The sequence below is a fragment of the Hyla sarda genome, chromosome 5, assembly GCF_029499605.1.
Source record: "Hyla sarda isolate aHylSar1 chromosome 5, aHylSar1.hap1, whole genome shotgun sequence".
NCBI lineage: Eukaryota > Metazoa > Chordata > Amphibia > Anura > Hylidae > Hyla > Hyla sarda.
Window position 1 is genome coordinate 12,296,062 of NC_079193.1, and position 17,371 is coordinate 12,313,432.

At 42.3% G+C, this 17,371-nt stretch overlaps 1 protein-coding gene across 2 annotated transcripts in view; it reads left to right on the top strand.

Moving 5' to 3' along the window:
• CRHR2 (corticotropin releasing hormone receptor 2) overlaps window positions 1–16,902 on the top strand; it is a 152,132-nt gene extending 135,230 nt beyond the window's left edge. For both annotated transcript variants that reach the window (XM_056518866.1, XM_056518865.1), the window contains exons 8-11: window positions 3,881–3,966; window positions 6,106–6,241; window positions 8,233–8,274; window positions 13,422–16,902. In XM_056518866.1, the coding sequence (XP_056374841.1) occupies window positions 3,881–3,966; window positions 6,106–6,241; window positions 8,233–8,274; window positions 13,422–13,562 (405 nt within the window). In that variant the 3' untranslated portion in view covers window positions 13,563–16,902. The remainder of the gene's footprint in view (window positions 1–3,880; window positions 3,967–6,105; window positions 6,242–8,232; window positions 8,275–13,421) is intronic.
• Window positions 16,903–17,371: the final 469 nt, after the last annotated feature.

Here is a 17,371-nt window from a genome sequence, read left to right on the forward strand (position 1 = left end):
TTCATGAGGTGATTACTTGGATAATAAAACAAATCTTATCACCTATGTGTGGCGTTATTGCTGTTCTGAAGGCGTGTCAGTAACAACCGTGCAACGTACCCCCTGCAGGCGTGGCAGGCATGATGGGTATACATCACCTATGTGTGGCGTTATTGCTGTTCTGACGGCGTGTCAGTAACAACCGTGCAACGTACCCCTGCAGGCGTGGCAGGCATGATGGGTATACATCACCTATGTGTGGTGTTATTGCTGTTCTGAAGGCGTGTCAGTCATAACAATTATGCGACGTACCCTTTCTGTAACATGACAGGCTTAACAGGTAAATACCACCTATGCGTAATGTCAGTGTCGTTCAGAAGGCATGTCAGTACCAACGATAATGAAACATACCCCGTCTGCAATGGTTTACTGGGTAAGCCCCGCCTGTGCATCGTGTAATTGTCGTTCTGAATATGTGTCAGCAGCGACAACTGCTATGTATCACCCTGCCTATATAAAGATGCGTGCAGAACGACTACGTGTGAAACTGTCGTGAACCGCTATGCATGGCTGTACCACCAACTTGATGAACCTATACTCGGGCCAACCATATACGCGTATAGACCACCAGTGAACGCCTGAAGCTAACCACGACCGATGGCAGAGAATATGCCGGCAAGTAGTAACTATTATGACCACATACCTGCGTACGGGGCCACACACCATGTGCTGTATGAGCATGTGCGCTGCACAAAACAGCGGGCGTACGAACTTCACAAATAGCGCAAGCGCATGTACAGAACACATGCCACCAGTGCACACGCAGCCTGATTCCCACGTGCACCCGAGTAATATAACCCTACAAACACGCGTGATACAAGTCCTGCGAGCGGGTGTGCAGCACAATCCTTATGAGTGCATATTCAGTAGTAATCCTACGAGCGTGGGCCATGTAATACTATAAACGTGCGTACAGTGTGACTCGTATGAGCGTGTACAAAGTATGATTCCTATGAGTGTGTACAACATGACTCCTACAAGAGCGTGTGTAGTATGAACCCTGCAAGCGAGAACAAGCGTGTATACCACGTAAACCTACGAGCAAGTGTACAGTATGAATGCTACATTGGTATGCACCGCATGAACTTTATGAATTATGCGAGCGAGTGTACCGTATAAATGCTACCGGCGAATGTACTGCATAATCCTAACGCGTGTAAAGTAAGAATCCAACAAGCGTGTGTACAGGATATCCTACCAGTGTGTACTGTGTACGGCATGAATCTTATAAGTATGTAAGCAGCATAACGCTACAAGTATGTACAAGCGTGTGTATAGAGTAGATGCTACAAGCATGCACCCCACAAATATGCTCAAGCGTGAGTGCAGTATGAATGCTACAAGCAAGCGTACAGCATGAATCCTAAGGGCGAATGTACAATATAATCCTACAAGCGAGTGTACGGTATGAAACCTGTAGGCAAGTAAACGGCATAAACTCTACAAGTGTGTACTGTATGAATCTTACAAGCGTGTGTGCAGTATAACCTTACAAAGGGGGTGTACAGTATGACCCTAAAAGCGTGTGTACGGTATAAAACTACAAGCGCGTAGAGAACGAATGAACCCTATAAGCGTGTGTGGCGTATAAATGTTACCGGCATGAATCCTACCAACGTGCATGGGTACCAGGATGTGTACAGCATGAACCCTACGGCATGATTCCTATAAGTGAGAATCGTAGCTCCACAACAGCTGGAGGCACACCGCCCGGAAACACAGAAGTATAAATATAAAATAAATGAAAAGAAAACTGTGAGGAAGTTAGTTAAGAGACAAAGGTTGGAAGTGAGCGCAGCTGTTGGTGTAGCGTGCCTAAGACTGACCAGATTGGCAGCTGTGGGGGTGAAGCATAAGGCCACAGGGTGGGGCGGAGCGGTGAGTCCGATTGAGTGTAAAGGTGTGCGAGTCTTAGTATACGGGAGACACATATAGATCCTCCCCGCAGCACAGAACTACAAAATGTGATAATGATATGATATGTGCAGGAGGCTGTTCACATAGAGCGGCTGTTCACGTGGTGCGGAAATGATAAAATAAGTAGGAGGCTGTTCACATAGAGCGGCAATGTTATACATGTGCAGGAGACTGTTTACATAGTGCGGAAATGATAAAATATGCAGGAGACTGTTCACACAGTGCAGCAATCATATACATGTGCAAGAGGCCTAACACACAGTGCGGTAATGATATGCATGTGCAGGAGACCGTTCACACAGTGCGGTAATGATATGCATGTGCAGGAGACTGTTCACACAGTGCGGTAATGATATGCATGTGCAGGAGACTGATCACACAATGCAGTAATCATATACATGCGCAGCAAGCCGTTCACATAGCGCGGTAATGATATGCATGTGCAGGAGGCTGTTCACATAACAAAGTAATCGTATACATGCGCAGCAAGCCGTTCACATAGTGCGGTAATGATATGCATGTGCAGGAGACTGTTCACATAACAAATTAATCATATACATGCGCAGCAAGCCGTGAGTAATCATATACAGCCGAATGCCGATATGTAATACAATAACCTGGGGCCGGGCTGACCAAGGGTTTCCCTGAACTCCGGCTCACCTCCGGAGTCCGGGAACAGCCAGCGTTATCCCCGGTCAGCCACGGCCACTTACCACCACCATGCCGGCTGAAGCGACCTTCCATTCAGCTGACTCGTGCAGTCAGCTGACCGGTGGGAACGTGACTCCACCTCCTGCCGACATCACGTGACAATCCTCAAGCGAAGAACCCACGGCGTCATTGAAGGGGGGAGAGCCGTGGGTTTTATGGTCATCCCGCTCCTCCCACAATTACAGGCCAGCTGCGCAGGCCTTACCATATATAGGAGCAGTATTATAGTAGTTATACTCTTGTATATAGGGGCAGTATTATAGTAGTTATATTCTTGTATATAGGAGCAGTATTATAGTAGTTATATTCCTGTATATAGGAGCAGTATTATAGTAGTTATATTCTTGTATATAGGAGCAGTATTATAGTAGTTATATTCTTGTATATAGGATCAGTATTATAGTAGTTATATTCTTGTATATAGGATCAGTATTATAGTAGTTATATTCTTGTATATAGGATCACTATTATAGTAGTTATATTCTTGTATATAGGAGGCAGTATTATAGTAGTTATATTCTTGTATATAGGAGGAGTATTATAGTAGCTATATTCTTGTATATAGGGGGCAGTATTATAGTAGTTATATTCTTGTATATAGGAGCAGTATTATAGTAGTTATATTCTTGTATATAGGAGCAGTATTATAGTAGTTATATTCTTGTATATAGGAGCAGTATTATAGTAGTTATATTCTTGTATATAGGAGGCAGTATTATAGTAGTTATATTCTTGTATATAGGAGCAGTATTATAGTAGTTATATTCTTGTATATAGGAGCAGTATTATAGTAGTTATATTCCTGTATATAGGAGGAGTATTATAGTAGTTATATTCTTGTATATAGGAGCAGTATTATAATAGTTATATTCTTGTATATAGGATCAGTATAATAGTAGTTATATTCTTGTACATAGAAGCAGCATTATAGTAGGTTATATACTTATACTATTTTATAGCAGTACTTTTTTATTTGAAGCCTCTATATGCATATGGGAGTTTTAGTACAGGATTTATTCTGATGCTAGACTTAGAGTCAGGAAGGAAATCTTTTCTGTAAACTTATAATTATCGGCTTCTACCTCTTGGGGCTTTTTGCCTTCCCCTGTATATATAGTAGTATAGTGTATCAGCCTGAACTGGATAGACATATATGTGTTTTTTTACCCTTACAAACTATGTAACTATAACATCTTCTATTTTATTTTTGTAGATCAATTTTGTATTTTTATTCAACATCGTAAGGATATTAATGACGAAATTAAGAGCTTCAACTACATCCGAAACCATACAGTATAGGTGAGTAGATGGAATGGAATATGTATGGTCTGATATGTGACAGAATGGAACTAATCTAAGAATCCCGCCTCCCCGTGTCCGGTTAATATTCATACGTTACATTATTGATTCGAGAAACTGACAAGGCTTCCCTGCAGGCGGTACATTTTATCAAGATAACATTGTAGCGTTGACCTCTATATATTGGTGGCGGACCGAATCAGCAGTTTTATTTATCAGCAGCATGGATACTATTACAGCACAGATACTCTCTGGCTATATGGCGGATGTCTATGAATAAGTGTAAGCTTTAAATGAAAAGTATCAGTCATAGAGCAATGCGAGATTCATTTATATACTATAAACAGATTATTATGTTATGATTGTTTCAGGGCTTAAAGGGATACTCCGCCCCTAGACATCAGATGTCTGATTGCGGGGGTCCCGCCGCTGGGAACCCCCATGATCTCTCTTGCAGCACCCCCGTTCCTCAGCTGGCTGATGACCGGCGATACAGGGGAGGGAGAATTGTGATGTCACGGCTCCGCCCTCTCGTAACGTCATGCCCCGTCCCCTTAATGCAAGTCTATGGGAGAGGGCATGGTGGCCATCACACCCCCTCCCATAGGCTTGCATTGAGGGAGCAGGGCATGATGTCACAAGGGGGCGGTTCCGTCACGTCACAATACTCTGTCCCCTGTATCGCCCATCATCAGCTATGGAGTGATCCTTGCTCCATGCAGCTGAGGAACGGGGGTGCTGCAGGAGAGATTGCGGGGGGTCCCCATTAGCGGGACCCCTGCTATCAGACATCATATCCCCAATCATTTGCATAGGGGATAAGATGTCTAGGGGCGGAGTACCCCTTTAAGGGGAGGTAGGGATTCAAAGAACACTCTGTGTTTAGCACCGCCCCTTTGCACTACCCCCTGAAAACTGTGCTCCACAGCCTAAGACTGTGCACCACCTTCAAAGACTGTGTACTGCCCCAAAAGACTATGCAACACTCCCTCAGACTATGCAATGCCCCCAAAGACTGTGCTCCAGGGCCTAAACTCTACACCACCTTCAAGGACTGTGTACTGCCTCCGAAGACTATGCAACACTCTCTAAGACTATGCATTGTCCCTGAAGACTGTGCACCAACTCTGAAGACTGTGTACTGCCCCCAAAAAGTATGCAACACCCCTTAAACTAGCTTCACCACTAAAGACTATGCACCACCCTTTAATATTATGCACCACCACCAAGACTATGCACCGCCTGAAGAATATGCATACCCCTTAAAACTATGCACCGCCCTCTAAGATTATGCACCACCCACGAAGTCTATCCACCCCCAAAGACTATGCATGGCTCCTGAAGACTATGAACCACCCCTGAAGACTGTTCAGTGCCCCCAAAGACTATGCACCACTCCAACACTATGTGTTACTAACGCCCCGTGCCTCTGAAGACAATACACCACTCCTAATACTATGCACCACCCCTGAAGACTATACACCACCCCTTAGGACTCTGTACCACCCACTAATACTATGCACCCCCCCTGAAGACTATACACCACCCCTTAGGACTCTGTACCACCCACTAATACTATGCACCACCCCTGAAGACTATACACCACCAATGCAGAAGTTACCAGTAAAGAACAAAGAACGGGGCTGCATGGGGTAGATGCATCATGTTGGATCACACTAAAATAGACATTCACCTGCAGGTTTTTTGTGCAGTTTTTGAAAACAAAGTCAAGAATGAGTGTTTCAGAGATAAAGAGAAAACCAAAACGCCTAAATTACAGGGCTCCAGATGTAAGGTCTGTAACAATAAACCCCAGTATAAGGTTCAGGTAAAATCATTTGAACCAAATGCAACATAAAACACCCCAACGTGTTTCACAGGGGTGGTTCTGGCTTTATCAGGGGAATAAACTGTAACCTACTATATTCCCCTGATGAATCCGGGACCATTCAGGGGAAACGAGTTGGGACATTTTTCATTACATTTGCTTCAGATGATTTTACTTAAACCTTACATGGTGACCCACAAGAAACAGCAACTTGTACTTGAGAAAATTGTGGTGACGTGACCAAAATATAATGTAGAAATTTCCCCCTTTTTTCTTCTTCCCAAATTTACAGATGTCTCCTTGTCTTGCAGGAAAGCTGTGAAGGCGACTCTGGTCTTACTCCCCCTCCTGGGAATCACATACATGCTGTTCTTTGTGAACCCCGGAGAAGACGACGTCTCTCAGATAGTCTTCATTTATTTCAATTCCTTTCTTCAGTCTTTTCAGGCAAGTCATTCTACAGGACGCTGCACAAAGGGGTGGTCTTCTTAAAGGGGTGGTCTTCTTAAAGGGGTGGTCTTCTTAAAGGGGTGGTCTTTTGGAGAACCTTCACTTGTATTTGAATAAGGATATAATTTCACATATATTTGACAATTTTTTTTATTTTAATTTGGTTTAACTATTTATGTAAACACAAATATGACACTTCCTTTCTTAGTCAGCTTTACCATATAGACTGGGACCAGATAAGTCATCTCCTTATCATTAGAGGTTGTTTTAGGCCTGATGGACCAGGCTTGGTGTATCCAAATAGTTTGCCTCCAGCTGTTGCAAAACTACAACTCCCAGCATGCTGGGAGTTGGAGTTTTGCAGGAGCTGTAGATGCGCTGTTTGGAAAATACTGTTCTATTTAATCAACCTGATACATTTTATCATGAAAAGAGAAAAGTTTTTCAAAAATGGACAAATCCTTTTAGTCATTTACAAATATAACACATTGCAAAGCAGCTGCACATATTCATGTGTCAATGCAATTTATCTTAAAGGGGTTATCCAGGAAAAAACTTTTTTTTATATATCAACTGGCTCCATAAAGTTAAACAGATTTGTAAATTACTTCTATTAAAAAATCTTAATGCTTTCAGTACTTATGAGCTGCTGAAGTTAAGGCTGTTCTTTTCTGTCTAAGTGCTCTCTGAGGACACCTCTGCTTGTCTTGGGAACCGCCCAGTTTAGAAGAGGTTTGCTATGGGGATTTGCTTCTAAACTGGGCGGTTCCTGAGACACGTGTCATCAGTCATCAGAGAGCACTTAGACAGAAAAGAACAACCTTAACTTCAGCAGCTCATAAGTACTGAAAGGATTAAGATTTTTTAATAGAAGTAATTTACAAATCTGTTTAACTTCCTGGAGCCAGTTGAGATATATATATATATATATATATATATATATATATATATATATAAAGTTTTTTCATGGATAACCCCTTTTAAACAGCGCCACATGTGTCCTCAGGTTGTGTGTGGTATTACAACTTGGTTCCATTCATTTCAATGGAACTGAGCTGCACAACTTGAGAACAAGAGTGGCAATGTTTTATGAAGAAATTAGCTGCTTTTCTAATGCTGGATAATTCCTTTAAAGGGGTACTCCGCTGCTCAGCGTTTGGAACAAACTGTTCCGAACGCTGGAGCCGGTGCCGGGAGCTCGTGACCTCATAGCCCTGCCCCCTCAATGCAAGTCTATGGGAGGGGGCGTGATGGCCGTCATGCCCCCTCTCATAGACTTGCATTGAAGGGGCGGGGTGTGACATCATGAGGGGGCGGGGCTATGACATCACGAGCTCCCAGCGCAGGCTCCCGTGTTCGGAACAGTTTGTTCCAAATGCTGAGCAGCGGAGTAACCCTTTAAAATAAATGTATTTTCTAGATTTTTATTTACTGATAACAGGTTTTTTTTCTAATCATTTTCGTATTGCAATTATAAAAAAAATTGTACTTTTATTTATTTTTTGTACATTATTATTTAAGCCAGCCATGTTTTTAACATCATTTAGAGATATGCTTTAAAGAAAGCCCTATGGACATAGACAACAATAGACAGGAGCTGCTGTCCCATTCACATGAATAGGGAAGGTGTCTGGGCATGCTCTGTGACCTGTCAAAGGGAGGGGACGGCTGAGCTCCTATTGTCCTATCTAGCCACTGGTGTCGCCTCTGACTGCAACCTTGTACTGATCACTTTCCAGCAGCCCCTTTCTTATCATCACAGACTGGACAGGAAGTCTAAGCTTAGTTTTACACCTAGTGGCCAGAATGGGAACTGCAAGATTCCAGTATTATTTTAAGATACAGATAGGGCAATGGAGAATTAGAAAAAAAAATTACCAAAAATTCATTAAAAAAAAATTATGTTTAGCATTAAAAACTCAATTCAGACAATAGGTCATTTTCTGATGATATGCTGCCTTTTAACAGTTTCGTTGCTTTTCTTACAGGGTTTCTTTGTATCAGTATTTTACTGCTTCTTGAATGGGGAGGTAAGTGTTCTTAGGGCTCAAATAATTTTTTTTTTTTTTCATTAATTTAAAAAAAGTTGTATGACTTATACACATGGGATATTTTCTCACCTTAGACCATGTTCACACCATAGAATTTTTTGCGTAGAATCTGGCGTAAAAGTTCAGCTCGGAAATTCCGTTGCAGTAGAGTGCCATTGCTTTCCATCACATTCTGCTGCGCCATACACACAATGGAATTTCCGCAGCAGATGCCACAGAAATTCCGATTAAGGGGTCCACCAAAAAAATGAACATGGCTGAATCCACTTATAAATGCATTGTCGTCTATAGAGACGACAATAACATATGAATAATACAATTAATATTAAAATGTATATACAAATGAAATATAAATAGTACAAATAATATTTGAATCAATATATAAATAACATATGAATAATACAAATATTATTAAAATAATGATACAAATAACATCTGAATTATACAATTAATATTAAAATAATATACAAATAACATATGAATTATACAATTAATATTAAAATAATGTACAAATAATATACGTATAATACAAATAATATTCAAACAATTGTACTAATAAAATACGAATAACAAAAATAATATAGAAATTAATATACAAATAACATATGAGTAATACTAATTATAGTAAAATCAATATACAAATAACATACAAATAATACAATTAATTTTAAAATAATTTCACAAATAACATACGAATAATACAATTAATATTAAAATAATTTGACAAATAAAATGTGAATAAAAAAATAAATATTAAAATTAATATACAAATAACATATGAATAATACAAAAAAAATACTAATTAAAAAGTAACAAAAAGAAAACTATTCCTAATGTGTTATAGACAAAAGCTTCTAAATGTAGATTTTTTAAAAACACGCTGTTCCCCTTTATGGGGGCTGAGATCCCCTGGAGGGATTGTTAATGTTTTATTGACTTTTGGCGCACAGAATACGTTTTTCATCTTTTGTCTTCATCTTAAAAAATCATTTTCTGGCCTTAATTTTCTTAATTGTTCGACACCTGGAGAACCGCCATGAAATATAAATCTCCTTTTAATCTATAATATATCAGCAGAGGCCGTAGTTTCAATTTTCGCTTTTCTTCTCGCACCTTTACCGGGATCAATTAAAATGCAGAAATGAAGTAATTAAAGGAGAATCAAGAATTCATTGCATTTTTTTTTGAGCTATTGGAATAATATAATAAAGTCTTAAAGGGGAATTCATGAATCCTGGGAATTTTTGTAGGGAGAAGCTATAAAAGGTTTTTTTCAGGAGCTTTTTTATTATTGATGACCCATCCATATCAGGACTCGCACTCGGTCTTAAAAAAAATGGTATCGGGAAATTTATATACAATACTATGGACTGCTTGTAGGTGGAGAAGGGGTTATTGAATCATTTGGTTTGCAAGGTGTTATGTCAGCAGAAACAGCAGAAGCACAGCAAGGAAAGGGTTACATGAAAGGGGTATTCCAGGAAAAAAAAAAAAAAAAAAAAAAAATATATATATATATATATATATATATATATAGACAAAGAATAAGTCAGCCAGCACTTTAGTTGATACCAAACTATTATATGGACCTGGCCTACAGGTGCACGCTACTAGGCTAGATATACAGCAACAGAAGAATACAGCAGCACACTGCCAGCACAAGGATATAGGTGACACATGAACATGCAGATAAAACATGGAGACTATACAGCTATGGTGTAATAGATGCAAATGTGAAACTATGAAATAGTGAGGCACTTAGCTCGCAAATTTGTCTCCGCCGGCGGTCAAATAGCTTGGACCGTCCCACCGCGATAAGGTGGCCTCATTGGGACGGACCCTACACTGTGAATATGCCTCTGTGTGAACAGTTCAGTAAGCATGGCAGGATCTGGAACATCCAAGACACCTTATATACACCTGATAGAGGTGGGTGGGGTGCAAGGCCAACATGGAGGTAGCCACTCCCCCGTATGTGCAATACAGACAAAGAATAAGTCAGCCAGCACTTTAGTTGATACCAAACTACTATATGGACCTGGCCTACAGGTGCACGCTACTAGGCTAGATATACAGCAACAGAAGAATGCAGCAGCACATAAAAATATAAATATATATATATATATCAACTGGCTCCAGAAAGTTAATCAGATTTGTAAATTACTTCTATTTAAAAAAAAAATCTTAATCCTCCCAGTAGTTATCAGCTGCTGAAGTTGAGCTGTTCTTTTCTGTCTGACCACAGTGCTCTCTGCTGACACCTCTGCTTGTCTTCAGCAGTCCCTGAGACAAACAAAGGTGTCAGCAGAGAGCACTGTTGTCAGTAAGAAAAGAACAACTCAACTTCAGCAGCTGATAACTACTGGAAGGATTAAGATTTTTTTTTATTAGAAGTGATTTACAAATCTGTTAAGCTTTCTGTAGCCAGTTGATATAAAAAAAAATGTTTTTCCTGGAATACCCCTTTAAGCACTGAACTGCTAATGCTAACATGAGAGGGAATCCTTGATGTACCTTTCTGGCGCTGTATGGACCTTCTGGTGGAGACAGAGATGCTCTCAGATTGCATGCACACTGACACAATCCAGTTTCTCTCTCTCTCCTGCACATAGCACAGTCTAAGCCCCCTCCCCATTTTCTGTGTTCTGTCTTTGTCTCTCTCTGTTACTAGAGACAGATTTCCCCTAACAACAGGCCGCCTCCAGCAGATTGTAGGAAAGTAAGAAACCCAGTGGCTAAGACTATTGAACTCCTTTTACTGGGGTCAGAAGTCAATGTGTTATGTGATTGCAACTCCATAAAAGTGCTACTGACCACCGGGACTACTGACCATGTAGCTCCAAAATGTCAACTACCAGAATTGCCTCCATAAAGGAGATAGCAACCCATAGCGCTCCAAATACAGTGCCAGTGTGCCATGAGAGTGTCAGCCACCCATAGTGCCCCAATATGGATGCAAGACCCATGTCCCCACTTCAATGCCAGCCAGTCTGACAGTCTTCCACACTGCCCTAATAATACCAGCCGGGATACCCACAAAACAATGTCAGAATCTTTATAACTTAGACCAGTGTTTCCCAACCAGGGTGCCTCCAGCTGTTGCAAAACTACAACTCCCAGCATGCCCGGACAGCCTTTGGCTGTCCGGGCATGCTGGGAGTTGTAGTTTTGCAACAGCTGGAGGCACCCTGGTTGGGAAACACTGACTTAGATGGAGCCAAACGCAGCATTCCCATAACAGTGCCAGTAATCCAGGCCAGTCCCCTGGTGGCCAATCACGGTATTACCATGTGGACTGTACCAAATGATAAATGCAGCTCCGCTACATCTGTATAGGGCGGCTCTGCATCCCTCCTATTCAGTGTCAGTAGAGAGCGCTGTTGTCAGAAAGAAAAGAACAACTCAACTTCAGCAGCTTATAACTACTGGAAGGATTAAGATTTTTAAATAGACGTAATTAGACATCAGATCCATGTAAACACTTGAGTGGCGCTCTTCGCCCCGCCATGATTATTAGCAACATTCAGCGGATAAACGCCGGGCGGATATTGATTCCCTCCTAAGCATTAGCGTGATTGCCGCTTTGCGCTCATCTCACACCGGAGAGATGAGCGCGGGGGAAATTATTGGATTTATTACGGCACTTCAGGCCACGGAAAAATAGATTGCAATATTTGGATTTAATTACAATATTTGTGATCTATTAATACGGGTACGGATTGTTAATCTGCGCCAATTATTAACTGAGGCGGCCGGGCGGGTAAATGGCGGAAAGGAGGCACTTATTGTCCGCTGCCCCAGGAACCAGAGAGAACGTACTGTTCATAATAATGCCAATGTATCTAAGCTTATCATGTGTGATACCATCTGCTGATGTATCTTACTGTCTGCTGAGTCACTGTATCTAAGCGTATCTTGAGGGACACTATCTGCTGCTCTGTTGTAGCTAAGCCTATGATGTTTGATACTGTCTGCTGACCCACTGTATCTAAGCCTATGATGTGTGATACTGTCTGCTGTCCACTGTATATAAGCCTATGATGTGTGATACTGTCTGCTGACCCACTGTATCTAAGCCTATGATGTGTGATACTGTCTGCTGACCCACTGTATCTAAGCCTATGATGTGTGATACTGTCTGCTGTCCACTGTATCTAAGCCTATGATGTGTGATACTGTCTGCTGCACTGTTATAGCTAAGCCTATGATGTGTGATACTGTCTGCTGACCCACTGTATCTAAGCCTATGATGTGTGACAGTCTGCTGTCCACTGTATCTAAACCTATTATGTGTGATACTGTCTGCTGCACTGTTGTAGCTAAGCCTATGATGTGTGATACTGTCTGCTGCCCACTGTATCTAAGCCTATTATGTGTGATACTGTCTTCTGTCCACTGTATCTAAGCCTATTATGTGTGACACTGTCTGCTGTCCACTGTATCTAAGCCTATTATGTGTGATACTGTCTGCTGACCCACTGTATCTAAGCCTATGATGTGTGATACTGTCTGCTGTCCACTGTATCTAAGCCTATGATGTGTGATACTGTCTGCTGCACTGTTATAGCTAAGCCTATGATGTGTGATACTGTCTGCTGCCCACTGTATCTAAGCCTATGATGTGTGATACTGTCTGCTGACCCACTGTATCTAAGCCTATGATGTGTGATACTGTCTGCTGACCCACTGTATCTAAGCCTATGATGTGTGATACTGTCTGCTGTCCACTGTATCTAAGCCTATGATGTGTGACAGTCTGCTGTCCACTGTATCTAAACCTATTATGTGTGATTCTGTCTGCTGCACTGTTGTAGCTAAGCTTATGATGTGTGATACTGTCTGCTGGCCCACTGTATCTAAGCTTATTATGTGTGATACTGTCTGCTGACCCACTGTATCTAAGCCTATGATGTGTGATACTGTCTGCTGAGTTGGTTTATCTAAGTCAGTGTTTCCCAACCAAAGGCTGTCTGGGCATGCTGGGAGCTGTAGTTTTTCAACAGCTGGAGGCACCCTGGTTGGGAAACACTGATCTGTCTATCAAGTATGATACTGTCTAGCTGTTGTATCTAAGCCTATGATGTGTGATACTGTGCTTATCCTAAGCACCTGTCTTATCTTTCTAGGTACGATCAGCCGCAAGAAAGAGGTGGCACCGCTGGCAAGACCACCATTCCCTCCGCGTGCGAGTGGCCCGAGCTATGTCCATACCCACCTCGCCCACCAGGATCAGCTTTCACAGCATAAAGCAAACTGCAGCCATCTGAGCGCAGGAAACACCGCGGCCTCTGGAGATTTTGTATCTTTTTGTTTCCTGGTTTCCAGTTTTTTATATCAGAGGACGGATTCCCCTTTAATAGATGTTCAACGGCCACAACGCAGGGGGGAAAGTCACAGAACAAAAAGAACCCAAACCTGAGAGCAGACAATATTGTAGACGCTATGGCAAAGCACAAGCGGAGATCCTCGGGGGCGGGACAGCTACAGATATTTTTATGAAAACCCCATGAGGGACCCAAGTGCTTCAAGTGGATTCTCCTTTTTTACGTCCATGTTTTGGGCTCGCGGACAGTGTGGCAGATAACTGAAGGATGGTGGCGCCAAATCAGTCACCATTGAGGTTTCGGGGGGAATTCTTTGATAGTTTTGTGGTAGTGGGGTGTGTGGTGCAGGGCAGATGTTGTTACCCTAGGGGCAGATGGCATTAACCCCTTGTATTCGTGACGCCAGGGCATGGTTTAGCCTAAAACTACCCGAAGGTATACCGCTGGATCCTGGGCTAGTCACGGGGGGCAATAAAGACTCTGATGCCAAGTTATGGACAACGGTAGCTTTACTGAGGGTAGACAGATGGTAAAGTCTATACAGTTCAGTCAGGGCCCAAGGAGGTGACCAGTGATGCAGAGACCTTAAGGACTTGCTGGGACTTGTAGTAGGACTGGACAATTGAATGCAGACCCCACTGACTCTACAGATGACAGGGACTGACTTGACTCATAAAGCTGTGACTTTATCTTACTTGACTTGATGGCGGCTGCAGGACTGGACTTTGAGGTCTCCAACACTCTGGACATACAAACTAGGCGACTGCACTGGACCTCAGCCGGAAGAGAGAGAAGCTCCACCCAGGGCTTATATGGGGGAGACTAGCAGGGAGCCCATAGGTCACTCTTGGGATCACCTGGTCACTGGTCCGTACACTGCAGAACATATGTACAGGGGGGGAAACAGGTGCAAGGGGCCCTGGGGACACTGATGAAGGCTGCCTGACAGGACAGCAGGAGCACAGGGTAACATCTCCCGTACTGGGCTACCACAGTTTTCTTTGTAAATTTCTACTTCTGCAAAAAAGAACTACAAAAAAAGTCAGATGTTCTTACAAAAAAAAAAAAATCAGTGGGTAGGATCAGTAAATGTATTTATCGTCTCTCCTTCAAATTTGTTAAAAAAAACTAAATATTTCGGAGGGGGGAAGGGCTGAGTTAGGAAACAGTCAATATGGCCACCAGCACACAGTCTTGATTTTTTGCTAAATTATCCCATAAACCAGGAAGGCTTTAAAAAAAAAAAAAATTAAAAAAAATACAGGGTTTATACAAACTTTGTCTAAAGTTGTTAGTTTTGGGGGAGTTCCTGGTTCCTCGGGGGTGTTCTAAGGCTTTACTATGATTGATAGGTACAAGAACCATTGAGTGGTGGTTAAATTAATCGAAAATTTCCAAAAAAAATGCAAAGAGTCCTTCACCTAATGATGGAGGGGCCCGCACTCAATTTTTGCTCAAGATCATCCTTCAAAATTTATCTGAAATATGGTTTGGGTTTAAAGAAGCACTCCAGGATTTTTTATTTATTTTTTGTATATAATGTAGAGGATCTTGTGTATGCCTTGTGCTTACTTGTTTTAGTTGATGTGGCAGGCATGGGTTTGTAACCATACTGATTCCAATTTTATAAATGAAATGAAATTCTAATGCTGCCTACATTTCCTATGTATACTAGTCCCTACTGTGTATGCTATTCCCATAAAGATAGCAGCAGTATACAGACAGAGCTGGAGGAGAGGTGTATAACTACTATACATCGTGATCCCATACAGATAACAGCAGTATACACATAGAGCTGGAGGGGAGGTGTATAACTACTATATATCCTGATCTCATAGAGATAACAGCAGCAGTATACAGATAGAGCTGGAGGGGAGGTGTATAACTACTATATATCCTGATCCTATAGAGACAGCAGCAGTATACAGATACAGCTAGGGGGGGAGTTGAATAACTACTATATATCCTAATCCTATAGAGACAGCAGCAGTATACAGATAGAGCTGGAGGGGAGGTCTATAACTACTATATATCCTTATCCTATAGAGACAGCAGCAGCAGTATACAAATACAGCTAGGGGGGAGTTGAATAACTACTATATATCCTGATCCTATAGAGACAGCAGCAGTATACAGATAGAGCTGGAGGGGAGGTGTATAACTACTATATATCCTTATCCTATAGAGACAGCAGCAGCAGTATACAGATACAGCTAGGGGGGAGTTGTATAACTACTATATGTCCTGATCCTATAGAGACAGCAGCAGCAGTATACAGATAGAGCTAGGGGGAGGGGTCTAGGTTATAACATAAAAGATCTGATAGGTGATAACGTCATCCTGTAGTTTACAGGAAGCCAGCTGGCCTAGCACTGGCCACTTTCGCTGACACATTAATTGATTTTTTTGTGGGTCAGACTGGTGATTACATGACCTAGTTACAGTAACAACACATACGGATGCAAATGTGCTGGAATTAAACCGGCGGTGCTGTAGGACTAGTTATGGTGAGTGTGCTTGATATGGGAAAAAAAAAAAACCTGGAGTGCTTCTTTAAGAGTCAAAACCTACAGCAATGGTACGCTTAATGTGGTGCAGTTGGGATGCAATGCGTATCTGTTGGACTTGTAGAGCGTGCACCCATGCCCAATAGCCCCTTTGCCATATCTCTGCATTGATCAGGGAATTTGTAATTCAGTGACTGTAATGGAGGCCATGTTGCTTTTCCTAAAAGCTAAAAATAATTTTTTACTTATTTGCCGGAAGACGACTTTATTTACAGGTGATGTTTTTTTTTTTGTATGAGAAATGGTCTTTAGTGTTATGTGGATCGTGTGTTCTTGTTCTTGCTTTGATTTTTTATATGCCTTAGCATGAGAATCAATCACCCACTATAGCTGCCTTTACCTTTATCTAACATCTCTAAAAAGGACACACTGGCTCCCTGTTTCTGTGCCAAGGTTGTCTCATCTGGCTCCTCGTGGGCGGGATTTAGCTAAACCCACCCAAACAAAAGTTTTTCCTGAACTTCACATATCCACTCAAAAAATGTGCACATTACAAACACGTAAACGCGGGAATCCTCTCTGCCTAGAACTCCTGGAAGCCTGATTTTGCATTTGTGGTAGTGGGTAACGTTTATGGCCACAGGTGCCACGTGAGGGCGCTAGTTAAATGTGAGGATTGTGAGGCCAAACATCACCACCTGGTTTATTAGATAGTTTTTGTAATATCTCAGCGAGACACTAAAAATGAACTTTTAATGAATTCTACTAAAATCCAAAAGCAAAAACAAAAACTATTTGTGTGATTAAAGGGGTACTCCGGCCCTAATAGGATAGGGGATAAGATGTCTGACCGCAGGGGACCCCTGCTATCTTGCATTCGGCACCCACATCATTGAGCTGCATGCCGCGCTGCCAGCTCACAAACTGCCGGGTGCCAAACACGGGGCCGGAGTATCTTGACGTCACACCCCACCCCCGCTATGCAAGTTTATGGGAGGGGGCGTGACGGCAGTCACGCCCCCTCCCAAAGACTTGCATAGCGGGGACTGGGTGTGAAGTCACACGGGGGCAGAGTCGTGATGTCAAGATACTCCGGCCCCGTGGTCGGCACCCAGCAGTTTGTGAACTGGCAGCGCGGCGTGCAGCTCAATGATGTGGGTGCCGAATGCAAGATAGCAGGGGTCCCCCGCGGTGGGAACCCCGTGGTCAGACTTCTTATCCCCTATCCTTTGGATAGGGGATAAG